The 22,110-nt window shown below is 38.8% G+C and overlaps 1 protein-coding gene across 1 annotated transcript in view; it reads right to left on the reverse strand.

Moving 5' to 3' along the window:
• LOC150085794 (protein Skeletor, isoforms B/C-like) overlaps window positions 1-22,110 on the reverse strand; it is a 715,869-nt gene that overhangs the window by 126,470 nt on the left and 567,289 nt on the right. The window contains exon 12 of the mRNA XM_090374255.1: window positions 7,480-7,662. Coding sequence (XP_090230381.1) covers window positions 7,480-7,662 — 183 coding nt within the window. The remainder of the gene's footprint in view (window positions 1-7,479; window positions 7,663-22,110) is intronic.

A 22,110-nucleotide genomic window follows, 5' to 3' on the forward strand; every position in this document is an offset into this window, starting at 1 on the left:
GAGCAGTGCCACGAGGTGACCAAGCGGCTGTTAGTTGTGTTAGTGAGATAAGAAAAAGAAACAGAAAGGTGACTTTCCTTTCTGGGCCTTTGCCTACTACCTGTAGTGCGAAAGAGCTACTCTAATAGAAAATGAGGAAAACGGTATTTAGAACGAAAAAGAATCTATAACTGGCAAAAGCTCTTTAGGAGGATCGCTTTAACGAACGCACTGAAATCGCTTGGCCACGGAACGCTTGGCACCCGGGGCCTCTTTACCAGGTTTCACTATGGCTACCACAACTGACTGATGCCATGTATAAGGGTAAACATTCTCCTCAAAGATTCTATTGTAAAATTTCAGTAGTATACATTTTGTGTTCGAGTTGAGGTGGCGAAGCATTGTGTAGAAAATGCCATCTGGTCCAGCAGAACTATGTCTAGAATTCTGGAGAGCTTCGTTGAGTTCATTCATAGTGAATGGAAGGTTATAAGAATAAGATTGTTTTGTAACAAAGTTAATTTTATATTTTTCCATGGACATTTTTTTGCGTCTAAATGAGTCTTCATAAGATTGAGATGATGAAGTGACTGCAAGTGTTTCTGCTAAAGCCTCTGCAATATCAGTTGGAGAAGAAATATCTATTCCTTTCCAGGAGAGGACTGGGGCTTTGGTTTGTTCACACTTTCCACTGAGAATGCGGATCTTTCTCCAAATTATTCTGGGGTCAGTGTTTCTGCAGATGGTAGAACTGAATCGAATCCATGCATTCTGTTTAGCTTTTCTACGAATTCGGCGTGCTTCAGCTTTCAGCCGTTTATAGTTTATAAGGTTCTCCATTGTAGCATTTCGGGGAAAAATGTTCCAAGCTTTGTTTTGTTTCCTTTTGGCAAGATAGCAATCCCTTGTCCACCAACTATTATACCTTTGTTTTGTAAGATTAACTTTTGGTATTGCGCTGAATAGCAGCAGCTCCGAGTAGTTCTTCTACTAGATGTCTAGTGGCATGATTAATAGGCGCAGTAAGAATCAAATGGTTATCAAATTGCAGTGTTTTCGAAAACTTCTCCCAGTTAGCTCGGTGAAAATTCCACGTAATTCTTTAGTTAGATGTATAGTTTGTATCAGTCTGTATTTTGCAAATTATAGGAAAGTGATCACTGTTGTGAAGGTCAGTTAATACTGTCCAATCAAAACTAGGATAAATGGACGAGGAACATATGGACAGATCCAGAGCAGAGCTAGTACCTGTAGGGAAGTGGATATAAGTATGCACACCGGTATTCCGTAGTGTTAAGTGATGGTTATCAAGTACAGTTTCGATCATCCTCCCTCTACGATCTATGTTCGGGGAACCCCACAAAGGATGATGAGCATTTAGATCACCTAGAAAGCATACAGGTTGGGGCAGTTGATTAAGTAAGTTGTGAAGTTCTGCAATGGAACATGGAACGTTTGATGGAATATAAATGGAGATAAGAGTGAGATTAATTCCAAGAACAATACGAATGGCTACTGCTTCTAGATTAGTGGAAAGCTGAACGAGTTTCGATGATACATTACTACGAACTAATATTGCTACTCCTCCTCTTGCTGGAGCTCAGAACATCTGTCACGTCTATATAGCGTATACCGTGAGAAGTATGGGGTATAATTTGATGATAAATAAGTTTCCTGTAGACAAATACATGCAGGATCATGCTGGTGCATTAAGTATTTTAATTCGTCAAGATTGCTTCTTAGTCCTCTACAATTCCATTGGATAATTTTCTGCATTACTTGGGTTTAGGTTAGGTGGATTGATCTGATTGTTTCTTTTTCCCTTGATCCTGTTTATATTTCTCTCATTTTGAAAAGACTGGGCGAGTAATATCCATCTCATCATCAGCATGAAGCATGAGAACAGCATCTTCATTATTTAACTTCTCATCGATTTCAATAGTTCGTTCAGTTGGTTTATTTTGTGTACGATGAGCATCTTTCTCCTTTGATAATGTGCCTGAGTTGGGAAAGTCTTGTGGCTTGGATGGCTTTGTATTAGTAACATTTGATTGACTCTTTGTCTTTGTTGCTGTCAGTGTCTCACCATCCGCAAGGATGGATTTAGCCCATTGAGCAAGAGATAATTTAGGAGGAATAGTAATATAAGTCTGTGTAGAAAATTCTTTAGTGTTTTTGACTGCATTGGAATATGTTTTGGCAGGCATCACATTTAATATCTGTTTACGTGCCTGTTGGTAAGTTACATTTTTCTCTACCTTGTACTTCATTATTTTCTTTCCCATTTTCCATAATTCGCAAGTTCTAGAATATGCGGGGTGAGTACCCTGGCAACTGGTACACTTTGGCGTTGCTGTTGTACATTCAGTTTGTGAGTGGTCTGATGAGCCACACAGGGGCAGATTGTCTTACCTTGGTATGCTGTTTGAGAATGACCATACTTCTGGCATTTAAAGCATCTAAGTGGATTTGGTATATAAAGTCGGATCTTACAGGAAAGGTAGCCAGCTTTTACTGATTCTGGGAGATTCGGACTGCTGAAGGTAACCATCTTAACCAAGGACACCATCTTGTTTGGTCATAATTCTCTTAGCACCGACAACATGTTGTGCTTTAAGTTCTTCGGCAATTTCTTCCTCAGAAACATTAAGGAGGTCCCATTCCGAGATGGGAAGACAACTCCCTTTGAGGTGTTTAAACTTCTGTGCGGGGATACCGAAATGGGAAGGCCTCCGAAGGTTGTTTGCTTCAGGAGTTGTCTAGAATGACTGGGATTGGAAGTCTCTATAAGAAGATCACCTGAGCGAAGGCATTTGACAATTTTGGGAGTACCTGTTACAGCCTCTATGCTTTTCTGTTCAAGAAATGGCGATAAGCTACTAAGAGGTTTCGTTGATAAAGAGTGTAAAATTAGAAAAGCAGGTAGGTCATGTGAAGAATCATCTTTTTTGATTCTTTTTGCTTGAGATGACTCAAGTTCATGCGAGCACGTAGGCTCTACTGTCGGTGATATTAATGGATCCATAATTGCTCCTTTTCGCCCTAAGTATTGGATTTATACTCAGACTATCAGCCCCGCCAAGTGGAGGCAGGAGCGGTGCCACCAGTGACCAAGCGATACGAGTTTAGTGGTTAGTTTGTTACAGAAATTGGTTATATATATATATATATATATATGCACCTAGCCTAGGTAGGAGAGTTTCGTATATCATATTTGGCCGGTCATCTAAAATTGTTTTAAGCATTAGGTTGTTTTATTTATTCATTATTGATTGAAAGGCTCTTTGACGTTCTCTATGAAATTTTAGACAGGTCACCAGGAAGTGATGTATAGGCAGCGGAACTTGACAGTTTGGGCATTGAGGGGGGTCTTCACCTCGGAGTGAGTCATATATGTATGCCCGATTTGCAATCGAGCGAGGATCACTTCTTCCTGTCTATTCGATCGGAAGCTAGTAGGCCACGGTCGAAGTGTTTCTTTAATTAGATGAAGTTTGTTGTTAGTCTGATCTAGCCATTGTTTTATACTGCTTTGGTGGATCAAGGACTTGTAATCTGTGTATGGCATTGTGTGAAAGGCATAATCAGAGGTGTAAGTTTCTTTTGCTGCTTTGTCTGCTCTTTCGTTTCTAGTTATTCCTGTGTGGCCTGGGATCCAGCAGAATCTGATATTGTGATTTCTTTGTAATAGCTTTGATACTGAATATTGGATATGTTGCAGGATTGGGTGTCCTTTGGTATTTGCATTCTGCAAGGCAGTAACAGAGCTAAGCGAGTCCATGAAAATAATGCTGTTTGCTATCTGTTTATGTTTGATTTGGTTTATAGCCATTGAAATGGCTTGTAATTCGGCAGTAAAAATACTGCATTCTTTTGGGAGTTGTTGGATGAAGGTACGATCCTCAAAATGAATTGCAGCTCCTACACAAGTCTCTGATTTAGATCCATCTGTATATATGGAAGTGTGATGTGGATATTGTTCTTTGTATGCTGCATATAACTGCTGGTAGTTTTTTCTTGATAGAGTGTTTTTCCTCCAGGTTTGAAAATACATATCATATATGGGTTGAACTATGCACCACGGTGGAATGGTCTGTGCAATTGCAGTAGATACGTTGTCATAATCAAGCTCTCGGCTTAGTAGTAAATCTTTCAGACGGATGTTGGGGGTTCGGAATATATAACCGAACGCGACAGTTTAAATATCCTGCCTTGACTGAAGCTGGTAGGTTTGGAGAACTGAAAGCTAAAAGTTTTATTATACTATAAAACTAAAATTATAATTAAACTGCCATCTTTATGGATCATGATTCTTTTTGCCCTGCATGACTTTTTGTTCTTTAAGTTCCTGAACAATTTCATCTTCAGGGATGTTCAATAGATCCAGTTCAGTGAAGAACTCCCTTTGAAGAATTGAGGGTGTTATGTGGTGTGATTTTAACTGGGATTCCACACAAGTATGTGAGACGTAATAATAGTTCAGAGTGTCAAGAATTGGTGGTTTCCATTAACAAATCTCCAGATTGGAGACGTTTCACCATTTTTGTTGAACCTGCGGCATGTTCAAGGCATCTCTGAATGACGGGAGGGGGGGGGGGAAGAGCTTGCTCACAGGTTGTGTTGACAGAGAATGTATTATTAGGAAAGCTGGTGATAACTGTCTGTCAGTGTCTTATGTCATTCTCTTCGAGAGAGAGAAGTCACGGTCAGTACTGTATTTGTCACTTTGTTGAGAGCACTTCGGCTCTAAATGTGGAAATTCACTTGTTTCCATCTTTGCTCCTTTTAGCCACGAGGGTTGGTTTTCCCTCCAGTTATCGGCCCCCGCCATGTGGAGGCAGGAGCGGTGCCACCAGTGACCAAGCAGTTGTTTAAAGAATAAGAAAAGTAAGGTGGATTGCCTTTCTGGGTTCTTACTTTTGACTTTTAAAGTGCAGAACCACTTCAAGTAAATAAAATAAAAGCCGCACTAGAAAATAAACAAAACTATATCACTTTGGAGATCATTCTATAATCACAGGAAGAAAATCGCTTGTCACTATCACTTGGCACTCGGGATCCTAGCTGAGTCATAAACAGGTGCTCCGTAGTCTAGCTGAGATCTAATTAGAGATTTATATAAGTGGAGCAGGGCATGCTGATCGGCACCACAAGATGTACTGGAGATGACCTGGAGTATATTCATTTTCTTCGTGCAAGTGGTTCTTAGATACTTGATGTGCTCCTGGAAGTTTAACTTCTTATCAAAAATTAGCCCTAGGAGGTGAATACTGTTCACCCCCTTATCCCTGCTAGCAAAATTCCTGTATATCATTCACAAGACAAGATGAGCTACACTCACAGCCTGTCTGCACTACTCAGAAAAATTCACAGCTGACTACACAATTACCCCCAGGTCGTTTTCATTTTCCACTACCCTAAATGTAGTACCACCCAGTTGATAGATTACTCTGGGGTTACTGCTACCCATATGCAGTACTTTACATTTGTCAAGGTCAAACTTCAGTTGTCACCTCTCAGCCCATCTGCTCAACTTTTCCAGAATCTGTTGCAGTAGTGTACTATCATTACTGTTATTAACAAATCCTGTCAACCTTCGTATTAACCCTGATATATCTTCATATCAGAAACAACAATGGACCTAAAACCGAACCCTGGGGGACTCCACTAATAACATTAGTCCAAGAAGCGCAGTGTCAATTGATTACTACTCTGTCTTCTCCCACACAACAATAATTTTATCCATTGTAGCAACTTGCCCTTAATGCCATACTGCTCCAATTTGTACAGTAGTCTTCTGTGTGCCACAGTATCAAAAGCTTTCCTAAAATCCAAGTATATGATATCAAAATATTTTTTGCTTCCAGTTCCTTTGTAACAACATCATAGTAGCCAATCAAATTTGTCAGACAAGACTACCCCTTAACAAACCCATGTTGTGTCTGAACTATAACTGCAGTCTTGTCTAGATGATCTAGACCAGTGGAAGTTCTAGATGATCTAGAACTTCCCTAACCAGTGGCTCAATTATTTTCTCTGCAACAGAAGTTAAACTAACAGGTCTGAAATTACTCGTGTCACCCTCTGATCCCTGCCCCCCTCTTTGAAATGGGAATACATTTGCACATCTCCAGTCCATGGGGACCTCCCCCGAGTCCAAGGAAGCTTTCACAATTATGGCTAAGGGTTCGCTGCTTCCTTTAATATAACTGGATGGATCCCATCCACCCTAGGTGCATTTCCTATGTTCAATTTCAACAATTTCTCCTCCACTTTACTCTCAGTTATTACAAAATCATTTAGTTACCTAGCAGAGTTTGATAAGCTTCTGCCCTCCACTTCCCTGTAGACCTCCTCATGTGTAAATGTAGATGCAAAATACACTTTCAGTTTGTCAGCTAGCTCAATAGGTTCATCAACAGTCAAACCGTCAATGTAAAGAGGAGTTTAGTTTACATAATGTTGTTTGTTTGTTATTTGGTTTTTAGGAGCATTAGCAACTAAGGCCATATTGCTCCGGGATATGCGGTGGTCATTCCCTGACCTTTCCGCATCCTCCGTATTTGGTGGTGACGGGCTCGAACCCCGGTCTAATCAAGAAGCGTGTGCTATGCACTGCTGCTCCTTCCCACCTGGCTACGGAGGCGCCTAGTTTACATAAGTATAGAAGTCTTTACTCTTTTTCTTTGCATTGTTTGCCAAAGATTTCTCGTAATCTGCCTTTCCTTTACTAATGTCCTTTGTGACTCGATTGCAGACTGTCTTATATCTACCATAAGCATCTGTGTCTCCTGATAATTTATGTGTACCATGCATTTTTCTTCTCTGTCATGAGTCTTATTAGGCAATCTGACACCATTTAGGTCTAAACCCTGAACAGTATTTCTTAGTTGGTATGAAAAGTTTAGTAGCTTCCAAGATTAATTTCTTGAATGCTTCCCATTTAGAATTTGCTGTTGGTAACATCATCAGTTGGTCCCACTCTATAAAATTTAAAAAAATCACTGAGACAACTGTAGTAAACTTTACGAAAGCACAAACCCTTTCCTTTACACCTGATGGTAGTTACGTCTTTAAGTAAATCCCACATCACATACACTGCCACCTAGTGGTTCCTTTATCTGCAGATTCTTAATGCATGAAGAATCACTGCTGATAATCAGATCAAGAGTATGATTTCCTCTGGTTGCCTTTCAAACATGCTGCTGTAGAAAACAATCATTGAATAAATCCAAAAAAGTTAATTTATCAAGAATAAATAAAAAAATAAAAAAAAAAAAAAAAATATATATATATATATATATATACACACACACACACACACACACATTTGAATATTGAATTATTCAGGTCTCCATTTAAGTTGTTAATATAGTGTAAATTATATATACATATATATATATAATTTACACTATATTAACAACTTAAATGGAGACCTGAATAATTCAATGTTTAAATAGTATAATCAACTGATTTATATAAAATAGCAAGAAAACATACTTGTTCTTCCTAAAAACCCTTTCCACAATCCTGGTTGACCAACTCTAACGATAAATGTATTTATACTGTTATCCTTAATAATTAAAGGTCCCCAGATATCCTGCTTAATTAGCTTTTGAGGTCTAGTAAAAGGATGACAGTTCTTTTCTCCTTTCTTTCTTCCTAGGAAAAACTTTGCATTTCCTACAAAGAGAAACAACACTTAAAGATTAATTCATAACATTTAGAATAAATGTATAGATTAGCATAATAAAAATCAAAATAATCCAAATAATTAAATGCAGATTTAAATAATTAAACACAAAGCAAAATGAATTAGTATTTATTATACAAAATGATGTGAGGAATATAGAATTATGAAGAATTAACTAAAAAAAAAAAAAAAAAAAAAAAAAACAGTATTAATGTCACATAATTGTCTGCTTTTTTTATCCGGTTATTCATCTAACCCAAATTTAGATAAGTGATCCAGTTTAACAAAGTTTGGTTTTGGTTTGAATGGCACAGCATCATCAAGGCTATAATGTGCCAAACGCTATCCCCTCCCCCAAGAAGACTTAATATTTTAAGAATAAATCTATAATAAAATAAGCATAGTAAGTAAATAAATATATAATAATGTATGAGGTAAATTCAATGTATTCCTGCAAGTGTGTGTGTGTACATGCATCCCTCAATGCATGTACACACACACACTTGCTCCATAAGCCTTCAAAAGCATTAAAATCCTTTAAAATCGTTTTTTTTTTTAGTAGATGTAGTTAAAATTCAACACTTTCTTTGATGTCATCCATTGTGGCAAAATGACAATCTTTAAGCCCCATTTTCAGTTTAGGGAACAGCCATGAGTCAGACATTGGGGAGTATGGGGGCTACTGCAAGACTGACTTTTTAGCAGCTAAGAACTGCCATTGCCGTGGCATGGTGCAGGATACAGCCATCCTTTCATTTTTGTTGGGTTTTTTGCAGCTTTATCAGCCAGTTCATGTTGTTGTTGTTGGAGTGGGGTGGTTGGTTGGTTTAGAGATTTATTAGGCACATCAGCAACTATGGCCATAGTACGCCCTACATATCGTAGGAATTTATGCTATTTTCTGTCAGGTAGAGATAATTTCAAAAAACAGTACCAGTGAATTAGTTTTTTTAACTAGTTAAAGGAGGTGGAATTCATTAATCATTTTGAGAAAGGTAAAAATAGTTGAGATATTTGTTTTATTGCCTAAAAGTGAAGTAATTGAAAGAGGGTCTTCTGTTGTAGCTGGAGTGAAGACATTCTGGCGTTCTCTTGCATATTTTGGGCATTCAACAAAGATATGTTTTACTGAAAGCAGTGTTGGCAATCGGGGATCTCCCCTCATAATAGATAACTATGAGCGATATTTGTGTAACCTATTCACAGGTGTGCCAATATCAAATCCTGTTGTCAAATTGAGCTGAAGATTGAAAGCCATCACTCAAGATTTGGCTTCATACTTCGGAGCTTATTGTTATATTGATTTTTCCATGTTGTTGTTGTTGATGAGATTTTAAGTGCAATGGCTACTTAGGCCATATTGCACTTATGAAAGTGGTTCATACTGCCTGGGTTGGTTGATTTATAATCAGTTAAAAACGGCTATACAATCCTATTCATTTTAGGAAGGAGAAGAATTCTGTGAGATTTGATTTTTCACCTATGATATGGATAAGCGACAAAGGTTCTTTTAAAATTGCCAGAGAACTGAATGACATTAGTCGAGCATTATTATATAGAGTACATCCAGAAGTATGTGTTTGACTGTGAGTGGTGTATGACAGAGATTACACTGAAGAGGGTCATTTCCTGACTAAAAGAACAGTTGGGTTAAATGAGTATGGCCGATTCTGGCTAGAATTACTTCTTGTCTGTTTGCAATGAGGCTGGAAGGCCATCATTTTGGAAGAGGTTTAATTTGAAATAGTTTATTATGATTTTGTGCTTGCCACTGAAGAGTCCATCAACCTTTACATATACATTGTACATTCATTTTATAATCTGTGAATGGTACTAGGGAATTCGTTGGGGCTGAGCTGGATGGATGTTTGGCAGCATCATCCGCCATTTCATTTCCTGGTATTCCAGTATGGCCTGGGATCCAGCAGAAGATAACCTTTTGCTGATGCTCTCTGAAACGTATCAACTGTGATCTGATGAGCTTTAATAACAGGTGAGTGGGAGGGATTTGTTTTGCAATGCTAATACAGAACATTGTGAGTCTGTGAATATTATTTTCTAACACAAGCTTTATGGCATATAATTCAGTTGTATTGCTACTACATTCTGTTCGAAGAGATAGAGAAATGGTAGAATCAGGGAGTACCACTGCTGCACCCGAACCACGCTCAGACTTCGATCCATTTGTATATATTTTAGATTGTTGTTGTTGTGGGGGTTTTATGGCGCACAAGCTGCTTTGGCTATAATGCGGCTATTCCTTTATTGTAATAATATATGAGAATTTCTTGTCACGTCAGAAAAGCCAGAAATCGGAAATGACTAAAAACTCCAATTTTCTTCAGAAAGTTAAAAAATTCAGGAATATTTGCATTGTCACCAATGACATTCTCTAGAGTTATTGGTTTCCGAAGGTTAACTAAAGATAGCAGGGTTGAAATTCTGTCTTGTTTATAACAGCGGCAGTCAATGAGAATATGTTTAACAGTCATATTTATATAGCAATGTGGACATTGTGGTGGATCATCTCGTGTGAGTAAATGAAGGTGGGTCAGGTAAGTATGACCTATTCTTACTCTTGAAAGAATTACTTCTTCTCGTCTTGATGTCCGGACACTGGAGAGCCAGATTTTCGGAACCTGTTTAATCTGTAAGAGTTTATTATTCGTCTGGGAATGCCATAGTGCTGTCCATTCTGATAGGCTTGCAGCATGAATCATTAAGTGCATAGTCTGAGGCTCGAACAGGAATATTGGTTAAATCTAAGCTGGTTGGGTTTTTTGCAGCTTTATCAGCCAGTTCATTGCCTAAAATATCAGAATGTGCTGGTATCCAGCAGAAGGTGACCAGTTGGTGGCATTCTTTAATCTTTAATAATAATTTTCTAATTTCATTTATAACAGGGTGAAATTTTTCTGAGGAATTACACAATGCCTTGATTGAGCTGAGGGAATCAGTGAAAATTACTGATTTTAAAAAGCAGTTAGGAGAGAGATTTTTTAAAGCTAGTTTATTGCGAATAATTCAGCTGAAAAAATACTGAATTCAGAAGGAAAGGCTGCTGATACAATTGTATTCAGAAACACTGCAGCTGCTCCAACTTTTGAATTGGATTTAGAGCCATCTGTGTATATTGGTAAAAAATCAATATATTTTTGAGTGTGAACAGCATGAACTTGACTGATACTTGATGCTTGCAAAATATTTTTTCCCCACTGACAGAGGTAAGTGTCACAGGTCGGTATAGGAGGTGGAACCCATGGTGGTTGAGTACAATTCTGTTGTACGGAATGGATGGAAACATTCCAAACCTGTAGTAGTTCAAGAAGGCGATGACCAGTTGGTTTTCCTATGCTAGGTTTATTTCTGTACAGATTTTCTAATGGTGGATGGAAAAGATATGACTGAATGGGATGCGAGGCACAACTTTGTATCTTGACAGAATACATCAGCAAAAGCAGTTTCCTACGTAAAGATAGTGGCAGCTCGTAAGAATCAATGTACAGACTATGTGCTGGCGATGTTCTGAAAGCGCCAAGTGCAATCCTCAGTGCACTGTGTTGAACTGGATCAAGCCAGCGTAATGCGCTCTTTATGGCAGAGTTCCATAATCAAGACGGAATCTAATTAATGCCCTGTATATTCGAAGAAGGCAAGTACAATCTGCACCCCAAGTTTGTGCAGATAAAGCTCTGAGTATGTTTATTTTTTTTAAGCAGGCAGTACGTACTTTTTTAATGTGCTCTAAGAAATTTAGCTTGTTGTCCATGATTAAACCTAGAAATCTAATGTTACTAGTGACTGGGATGGAAATATTAGAGATATGAAGTTCAGGATCCAGATGACATTTGCATTGTCTATAAAAATGGATAGCAACTGTTTTCTGCTGCAAAAGCCTATAGCCGTTAAGGCTGGCCCATTGTTGTATTTTATTTAATGATATCTGAAGCTGTCGTTCAAGAGATCTCATATTTTGGGAATGACAGGAGATGGAAAGGTTATCTGCATAAAGGTAAGTTTCTACGTTATTTGGAAGTTGTTTAGTGATAGAATCTATTCTAAGGGCGAAAAGAGTGTTACTCAGTACTGATCCCTGCGGAACACCGTCTTCCTGAATGAAAGTTGCAGAGAGGGCATGTTGGTATCGAACTTGAAAGACCTAGTATGTTTGATTTGATTTGATTTGATTTCTTATGGCGCATTGGCAGCTAAGGCCATAATGCGCCAAGTCAAATTTAAAACGCTACTAAACATTTTGGTAGCCAAGGCTACCACGTCAAGCACTTAATTTTTATGTAAAAAAGGTACAAATTAAAAGAATAAAAAGTATAAAACTTTAAATCTTTGTATAAAAATTAAAAGATTGTAAAAAGTTAAATACGTTGGACATATTGTCTCTGTCACCTATTATTTGACTGAGTGTAAATGGCTCAGTAAAATTATTAAAAGTGGTAAAACACAAGCGTCGTGCTTCTATAAAAACAGGACATTCTATCAAAATATGGCTGACGGTTAAAATAACATTACACATCTCGCACATAGGTGGGTCATCCGCCCTCAGCAAGTAGGTTGGTTGGTTGTTGTTGGGTTTTTTTGGCGCAAAAGCAACTTTGGCCATATTGCGCCTATCTATTAATGTTTAGTGACAAAGACATTTATATTTCTTAAATATGATTTATATCTGGTCAAAATATCCTATTAATTTTAAATAAGTGAATATATTTTCAATTTTGGAGTTATCGCCTAGGATTTGTGATAAGGTCAGAGAATCTTGGGAAGTTATAGGGAGGTGGAAGGCTGATTGTCGCGCCATGTGGTATTGTGGACATTCTATAAGGAAATGTTTTACAGTAAGTTGACAAGAACAGTGAGGGCATTCTGGAGGATTTGCTTTGGTGAGTAAATAATTGTGCGTAAGATGTGTATGACCAATGCGTAATCTGGATATAATGACTTCTTCATGCCGATTCTTGCGAAGACTCGATTTCCATGGCTGTAGCTCATGTTTTATTTGAAACAATTTATTGTTTAATTCATTTTGCCACATTTGTGACCACTGATTGTGGAGAAACTGTTTTATGATTGGTCTGTAATTGGTATATGGAACTTTGCAAAACCTTTGGTTTACGTTTATAGGATTCTTTGCTGCTTGATCAGCTCTTTCATTACCTTCAATGCCTGTATGTCCTGGGATCCAACAGAATTTTACTTGCCTCATTTTGCTTTTAAGCTTCACAAGGTGAGCTTGTATCTGATAGAGAAAGGGATGTGATGGAGTCTGTCTTTTTTGGAGAGCTTGTATTGCACTCAATGAATCTGTGTAGATGAGATGTTTTAGAAGAGGGGAAGAATCTATGTATTTTAAGGCCATTTGTAGGGCGAATAGTTCAGCGGAATAACTACTGCATTGATTTGGAAGTTGTTGTGAGAGAACAGTGTGTGGAAGTACCACTGCAGCACCAACTTTGGTGTCTGTTTTAGAGCCGTCTGTATATATATGAAGGTATTCCGAGAACTGTGATGCGTGGGCTGCATGCATCTGTTTTATGTTGACATTTGCCAGAGTGCTTTTTCCCCATTGTTGAAAATAAGTGTCACAGTTTGGCGTGTGGGTGTGCCATGGTGGAATACTTATGCTGTTATCCTCATGTACATTTTCAAAGTTTAGGCCCCATTTTGAAATTGTTTCTTTTAGTCGTATTCCGGCTGGTTTATTTACTGTGGGTTTATTGCTGTAGAGGATTTCCCACTGTGGATTGAAAAGATACTGCCAAGTAGGATGGTGAGGCAGACTTCGGATTTTAATTGCATAGTTTAATAGCAGCATTTGCCTCCGGAGATATAATGAGGGCTCATGAGTCTCTGCATATAAGCTTTGTACTGGTGATGTTCTGTATGCACCTAAAGAGATTCGTAAGGCACTATTATGTATGGAATCGAGCCATTTGATGACACTTGGTCTACACGAACTGTACACAGGGGCTCCATAGTCTAGTCTTGATCTGATTATAGCATGGTATAGGTGAAGAAGTGTGAACCGATTGGCTCCCCACTTCATTGCAGAAAGAACTCTGAGAATATTTAGTTTTTTTTGACAGGTTGTTCGGAGGTATTTGATGTGTTCCAAAAAGTTAAGTTTTTTGTCAAGAATCAGGCCAAGGAAACGTATACTATTTGCTAGAGGTATCAGCCGGTTTTCTAGTTTTATTTCTGGATCTAGATGCATTTTTCGTTGTCTGCAGAAGTGTACAGCTATTGTTTTTTGTTCTGATAATCTGTAGCCATTGTTTTTAGTCCACAGTTCTATTTTGTTCACTGCACTTTGTAATTGTCTTTCTATCATGTTCATGTTTTGTGAATGGCACGAGATAGTAACATCATCAGCATAAAGGAATGTTTCAACTGTTTTTGGCAGGTCTTTTATAATGGAGTTTATTTTGATGACAAATAAGGTTGCACTCAGCACTGAGCCTTGGGGTACACCTTCTTCCTGTGTGTATATTTTTGACAGATTGTTTTGGTATTTTACCTGGAAGGTTCTAACTTTCAGAAAATTTTTTACCAAGAGTGGTAAGTTTCCTCGCAAACCGATATTGTGGAGATCTTTAAGAATGCCGTATCGCCAGGTAGTATCAAAGGCCTTTTCTATATCAAGACTGATCATTATTAGATGCTCATTCCTTAGAAAAGCATTTCGGATATTTGCTTCTGCTTTTATCATGGGGTCCAGAGATGATCTGTTTTTTCGAAATCCGTATTGAGTTATGTTAAGAACGTTATATGTTTCCAGAAATCAGGTTAATCTATTGTTCACCATCTTTTCGAGGATTTTCCCAAGGCAACTTGTTAGCGCTATTGGTCGATAATTTGTAGGGATCGTGTGATCTTTGCCAGGTTTTGGTAAGGCAATTATAAGGGAGTGAAGCCAGGAATTTGGATAGTAGTTTTCCATATAAATTCTATTGTATAGCATAAGCAATGCCTTTAGAGATTTTTCATTAAGTTGTTGGATCATTTCATAGTGAACTCCATCAAGTCCTGCTGCACTTTTCCTAGACTTAGACAGAGCTTTCTGTAATTCTTCTATGTTGAAAGGTTGGTTATATGGGAGTTGTTTGTTGGTTTTAAAATTTAGTCTGTATTTTTCAGCTGCAGTTTTAGTTTTCTGAAAAGATGGAGTATATGCCGATACTGCTGATATATTTGCAAAAATAGTTGCCAGTAAGTTAGCGATTTCCTTGGGGTTGGTTATCTCCTGTCCATTCCAGATTATTAGTGGAGTAGGAACTGAAAGAAATTTCCCATTCAGTTTTCTGATTTTGTTCCATATGACACGGGTATCTGTATTTTTGTTAATTGTGGAGGCAAAACGTATCCATGATTCCTTTCTACTTTTACGCTGGAGATATCTAGCTTTGGCTCTGGCTTTTTTAAAATTTATGAGATTGATGAAAATGGGATATTTTCGGAAGAGATTCCAAGCTTTGTTCTTCTCTCTTTTGGCTATACTGCATTCTTCAGTCCACCATGCTGTGTCATGTTTATGGCATTTTCCAGATGACCGAGGAACTGTAGCTTCAGCTGCTATTAAAATTTGGTTTGCGACATGAGCTGTAGCATTGTCTATGGGCTGAGTGGTGATTATTTGTTCATCTATTGCTGCAATTGTTTTATATTTAGTCCAGTCAGCTTTATGGAATCTCCATCTTTTTTGGCCATCGTGATGTGCAACATCATTTGTTAGTATTTTGCAGATCACAGGATAATGGTCGCTATTCAGTGGATTCTTCAATATTGACCATTCAATCAATGGGTATAGGACAGGTGAACATATGGATACGTCAATTGCAGAGGCTGTTCCAGTGGGCAAATGGATGTATGTCTCAGTACCAGTATTAAGGAGAGAGAGATTTTGCTCCTCCAGTAATTTCTCAATCAATTTACCACGTTTATCTTGATGACGGGATCCCCACATGGGATGGTGGCTATTTAAATCTCCCATAATACAGACCGGAGGTGGAAGCTGGGCTACTAATGCTCCAAATCTGAAAATGAAAATTCTTGATTTGGGGGAAGGTAGAGTGAGACCAGTGAGAAAGTAAAATGTACTGAGACTCGAACTGCGACTGCTTCCAAAAGAGTTTGTAGTTGGAGGCGTTTACACGGAATTTTGGAATCAATTAAGATTGCAACTCCACCATGAGCTCCTCCGGAAAAACTTCGGTCTTGTCTGTAGATACCGTAGTGGTTTACTGCTGCATTTATTTGTGTGAGGTTAGTTTCTTGAAGGCAGACGCCTACCGGGTGATATTTATCAAGTAGATTGCGAATGTCATCCAGGTTGCTGCGAAAACCTCGACAATTCCACTGTATTATTGTGCGCATTATATTGGCTTTGTATTTGTATTTGTCTCTGACTTTTTACGAGTGGGGGTCTGCTTGGATCGCTCAGGCTTTTTCTCTTTTCTGGGGAAGATTGGGCGAACTTCCATCTCTTCCTCAGCATATATCTCTAAGATTGGTTCTTCTGGGGCTTCTTTTTCATATGTATCCATATGATCATGGACAGGGGGTTTGTCATCTTTATCTATATTTTTAGTATTCATGATTGGCCGTGACATAGACGGCATTGTTGGCGGAATTGTAACAGGTGTATTTATGGCTTGATTAGAAGTTGAGGTTGAAGATGATTTTGCTGATGGAGCTAGGATTGAGCGAGCCCAATCAGAAATAGAGATGTTTGGTGGGACTGTAACGTTGGTTTGAACTGAAGTGGTAGTGGTGGTAACAGCATTTATTTGTTTATGCTGTTGGACAGTTGCTGCATATGAGCGTGTTATTGTAATTGGTGATATTTGTCTTTTTGCCTCAGGGTAGGAAACTTTGTGCTCGATTTTATACTTCTGAATCATTTTTTCTTTTTTCCATGTTTCACAGCCTTTTGAGTAAGCGGAATGGTTGCCTCTGCAGTTTGGACACTGCAAGGTTTGTGCAGAACATTCGGTATGGATATGGTCTTTAGATCCACATGAAGCACATACAGCAGTCCCCCGACATACTGTTTGTGAATGCCCAAATTTTTGACATTTATAACATCTGATTGGGTTCGGTATATACGGTCGGACATGACAGTTCAAGTATCCGGCCTTTACAGTAGTTGGTGGATTTGGCAAGTTGAACGTTAGTATGATGTTTCTGGTTGGAAGTAATGAACCATCCTTTTTAATTAGGATTCTTTTAACTTGAATGACATTTTGGTCTGAGAGTTCTTGTTTAATTTCTTCCTCGGATACGTGTAGAAGATCCCATTCTGTTACAACTCCTTTTGAGTAGTTTAGGGTGGCATGAGGTGACACTTCTATGGGAATTCCTCCAAGTGTTTTCAATTTAAGTAGCTTGTCAGAATGCTTGGATTGTGTTGTTTCAACAAGCAGGTCACCTGATTTTAGTCTGCGAACCATTTTTGGTGAGCCAGCGACATTCTCTAAACTTTTCTGGATCAGAAAAGGAGAAAGCTTGCTGACTGGCTGGTCAGTCAAAGAATGTATTATGAGGAAATGAGGCCAGATATTCTGGTCTGTATCCTTCTTTTGTCTCTTAGCAAAGGAAGGGGTATATTCTTCCTGCTCTCTAGAATGTGATGGGGCATTGAGCCCGCAAGAGTCTGTGTTGGTATAGTCCATCTTTGCTCCTTTTAGCCCTTGGCAGAGAGACTTTTCTGCCAAGATTTCCGGCCCCGCCACGGGGAGGCAGGAGCAGTGCCTGGTGTGACCAAGCGAAGATTAGTAGGTATTAGTAATATACTATGAGAAAAAAGAAAGGTGGCTTTCCTTCCTTGCTCTGTACAGGGACTTTTGTTACGAGAGCTGTTATAAAATGAAAAGATTTTTTAAACGATAACAACAAAAAGGAACTGTAAATCGCTTTCTGGAAATCGCACTGGAAGTACTGAGAAGTCGCTTAGTCACAATCGCTTGGCACCCGGGGCCCAGCAAGTAGGAATGGGTTAGATGGCTATGACCTATGCGGAGCCGAGCAAGAACAACTTCCTCTCTTCGGACCCTGCATAGACTGGACTGCCATTGCGTAATTACAGGCTTTATGTGATGTAGTTTATTTGTGGCCTGTCCGTGCCAAGAATCTTGCCATTGGGAAAGTAATTTAGAACGTATTATTTGCCTGTAGTCTGTATAGGGGACTGACAGGCAATGACTATCCAGGGAAATGGCTGATTTGGCAGCGGCATCAGCCGATTCATTTCCCCGGATCCCAATGTGGCTTGGGATCCAGCAAAAGCAAATATCGAATTCTAATTTCACGAGAGAAAAAAAGAATCTGCCGGATCATGGACAGGATCGGATGAGGGATAAAACTCACCAATGCCAGAGCCTGTAACACGCTCGATGAATCGCAATAAATCATATACCTGTGGTAGTCACGATTTTTAATGTGATCTAGGGCTGTTTGTATTGCATGCAACTCTGCAGTATAAATACTAGTTTCTTGTGGAATCTTATAGGATAATGTTTTGTGAGGGAACACAACAGCAGATCCCACATAACATTCTAACTTTGAGCCATCTGTATAGACTGGCAGAAAGTCAGAATACTGCTGTCTATGAGATGCAAAGAGTTGCTGTTTGTTGTTGTTGTTGTTGTGGGAGTTTCATGGTGCATAAGCAACTTTGGCTATAATGCGCCTATTCATTTATATTAAAGGAAAAGGGAAAGAATCGTACTGTCTGAAATGTCCTTAATCAGAAAAGATTAAAAATTCTAATTTGCTTAAGAAAACGGAAGAATTCAGATATATTTGCCTTGTCACCTATCAAATTCTCTAGGGTTCTTGGTTGTTGAAGGATAACCAGTGATTGCGGGGTTGAAATTCTCTCTTGTTTATAATAGGGGCAGTCAATGAGAATGTGTTTAACAGTCATATTTATATAGCAATGTGGACATTGTGGTGGATCATCTCCTGTGAGTAAATGAAGATGGGTCAAGTAAGTAGGACCTATTCTTACTCTTGAAAGAATTACTTCTTCTTGTCTTGATGTCCGGACACTGGAGGGCCAGATTTTCGGAACCTGTTTAATCTGAAAGAGTTTATTATTCGTTTGGGAATGCCATAGTGCTGTCCATTCTGTTAGGCATGCAGCATGAATCATTAGTGCATAGTCTGAGGCTGGGACAGGGATATTGGTGAAATCTAAGCTGGTTGGGTTTTTTGCAGCTTTATCAGCCTGTTCATTGCCTAAAATACCAGAATGTGCTGGTATCCAGCAGAAGGCGACCAGTTGGTGACGTTCTTTAATCTTTAGTAATAATTTTCTAATTTCAATTATAACGGTGAAGTTTATCTGAGGAACTACAGAAAGCATTGATTGAGCTGAGGGAATCCGTGTAAACTACAGATTTTAATGAGCAGTCAGGAGGGAGATTTTTTAAAGCTAGTTTAATTGCGAATAACTCAGCTGAGAAGATACTGAATTCAGGAGGAAGGGCTGCTGATACAATTGTATTCGGAAACACTGCAGCTGCTCCAACTTTTGAATTTGATTTAGAGCCATCTGTGTATATTGGTAAAAAATCAATATATTTTTGAGTGTGAACAGCATGAACTTGTCTGATATTTGATGATTGCAAAATATTCTTTCCCCACTGACAGAGGTAAGTGTCACAGGTCAGTATAGGAGTTTGAACCCATGGTGGTTGGGTACAAGTGGCTACTTGTTGTACGGAATGGATGGATATATTCCAAACCTGCAGTAGTTCAAGAAGGCGATGTCAGGCTAGTTTTACTATGCTAGGTTTATTTCTGTACAGATTTTCTAGTGGTGGATTGAAAAGATATGGCTGAATGGGATGCGAGGCACAACTTTGTATCTTGACAGAATACTTTAGCAAAAGCAATTTCCTACGTAAAGATAGTGGCGGTTCATGAGCATCTATGTACAGGCTATGTGCTGGCGATGTTCTGAATGCGCCAAGTGCAATCCTCAGTGCACTGTGTTGTACTGGATCAAGCCAGCGTAATGCGCTCTTTCTGGCAGAGTCATAAATGGGAGCTCCATAATCAAGACGGGATCTGATTAATGCCCTGTATAATCGAAGAAGGCAGGTACGGTCTGCACCCCACGTTTGTGCAGATAAAGATCTGAGTATGTTTATCTTTTTTAAGCAGGCAGTACATACTTTTTTAATGTGCTCTAAAAAATTTAGCTTGTTGTCCATGATTAAACCTAGAAATCTAATGTTACTAGTGACTGGGATGGAAATATTAGAGATGTGAAGTTCAGGATCCAGATGAAATTTGCGTTGTCTACAAAAATGGATAGCAACTGTTTTCTGCTGTGATAGCCTATAGCTGTTAAGGCTGGCCCATTGCTGTATTTTATTTAATGATATCTGAAGCTGTCGTTCAATAGATCTCATATTTTGGGAATGACAGGAGATGGCAAGGTCATCCGCATAAAGGTAAGTTTCTACAGTATTTGGAAGTTGTTTAGTGATAGAATCTATTCTTAGGGCAAAAAGAGTGGCACTCAGTAGTGATCCCTGTGGAATACCTTCTTCCTGAATGTAAGTTGCAGAGAGGGCATGTTGGTATCGAACTTGAAAAGATCTAGTGTGTAGAAAATGCTTTATAAATATAGAGGGGTTTTTCCGCAGACCAAGAGAGTAAAGGTCTCTTAGTATGCCATGCCGCCAGGTGGTATCAAAAGCCTTCTCTATATCTATGGAAACCATTACTAGATGTTCATGCTTAATAAAGGCATTACGAATGGCAAATTCAGCCTTAACCATAAGGTCCAGGCATGACCTGTTTTGACGAAAGCCATACTGACTATTACTAATTAACTGTTCTGACTCAATGACGAATCTACGGTGGACAATTTTTTCTGGAATTTTGCTGAGGCAGCTTGAGAGGGATATTGGTCTATAGCTATGGTGATTGGTTGGATCTTTTCCAGGTTTTAGGAATGCCAAAACAGTAGAATGATGCCAAGAAGTTGGATAGACATTTTCTAGGAAAATACGATTGTAAAAGAGAAGAAGGAGACGCAAAGCTCTGTCGTCAAGATGTTGTAGCATGACGTAATAGATTCCATCTGGTCCGACAGCACCATTGTGGGCTGTTCCGATAGCATGCAAGAGTTCGGAATATTGTAGGGGTTTCTTATACGGCAGAAGGAGAGCAGTTTGGAAGTTAACAGAGTGCTGTTCTGCAGTGTTTTTAATTCTCTGAAAAAGTGGAGTATAAGCTGCCGCCGCTGAGATTTCAGCAAATGTGTTGCCCAAAGCATTTGCGATATCTAAAGGACTAGACAGATCTTGCCCATTACAGGACAGAATTGGTGAAGGTACGGTGGGAAACTTACCAGAAAGCTGTCTAATTTTTTTCCATATTATTTTGGTGTCAGTGTTTTTGTTAATGCTTGATGCAAAACGGATCCAGGATTCTTTCTTGGCTTGCCGTTGTATGAAGTGTGCTTTTGCCTTTGACTTCTTATATTTTATTAGATTGGGTGTTGTTGGATATTGCCGAAACAAATTCCAGGCTTTATTTTTTGCTTTTTTGGCTTTTGTGCATTGCTCATTCCACCAATAATTATAATGCATACGAACCGAGGGATTTGATAGTGGTATTGTTTCTTTAGCCACATTTAGGAGATGTGACGTGATGTATTCTGTCACATCATCGATAAGCTGGAGACGGATTTTTTCCTCATCAAAAGATATTGATGACCGGAATTTTGCCCAGTTTGCTCGGGCAAATTTCCATTTTCTACAGGGTTGAGCTGGTGGAGCCTGTGCTATTAATAGATTGCATGCGATTGGGAAGTGATCACTACCCATTATATCATTTAAAACATACCACTCTATGGTCGGGACCAGTAATGGAGAACAAATGGAGAGATCTATGGCTGAGGTATGTCCATTTGGGAGCTGAACGTGAGTGTGTGTGTGTGCCAGTATTGAGTATAGTGAGGTTTACTGCTTCTATTAGGCTCTCAATGAGTCGACCTCATTTATCTAATTTAGGATCGCCCCATAAGGGGTGGTGCCCGTTGAAGTCCCCTAACATACAGAGAGGTGGAGGTATCTGTATAAGGAGATCTTCAAGATCTTTTATACAGTAGGTACGGTTTGGCTGTAAGTAGATTGATACTAAAGTTATTTCAATATGGAGCGTTATACGCACAGCAACAGCTTCTATTTCAGTTTGAAGTGGAATATGTTTAGTTGGGATCACTGAATTTATCAGGATTGCTACACCACCATGGGCAGCATTTGTTGTATTACGATCCCTTCGATAAAGGCAATAGTTCTTTATCGAAGGAGAAATTTGCAAAGTTAAGTAAGTTTCCTGAAGACAAATGGCAACTGGAGAAAATCGATTTATTAGATCTTGGATATCGACTGTATTGCAACGAAAAC

This window comes from Mastigoproctus giganteus, chromosome 5 (assembly GCF_048544385.1).
Source record: "Mastigoproctus giganteus isolate SK-2022 chromosome 5, ASM4854438v1, whole genome shotgun sequence".
NCBI classification, from domain to species: Eukaryota; Metazoa; Arthropoda; class Arachnida; order Uropygi; family Thelyphonidae; genus Mastigoproctus; species Mastigoproctus giganteus.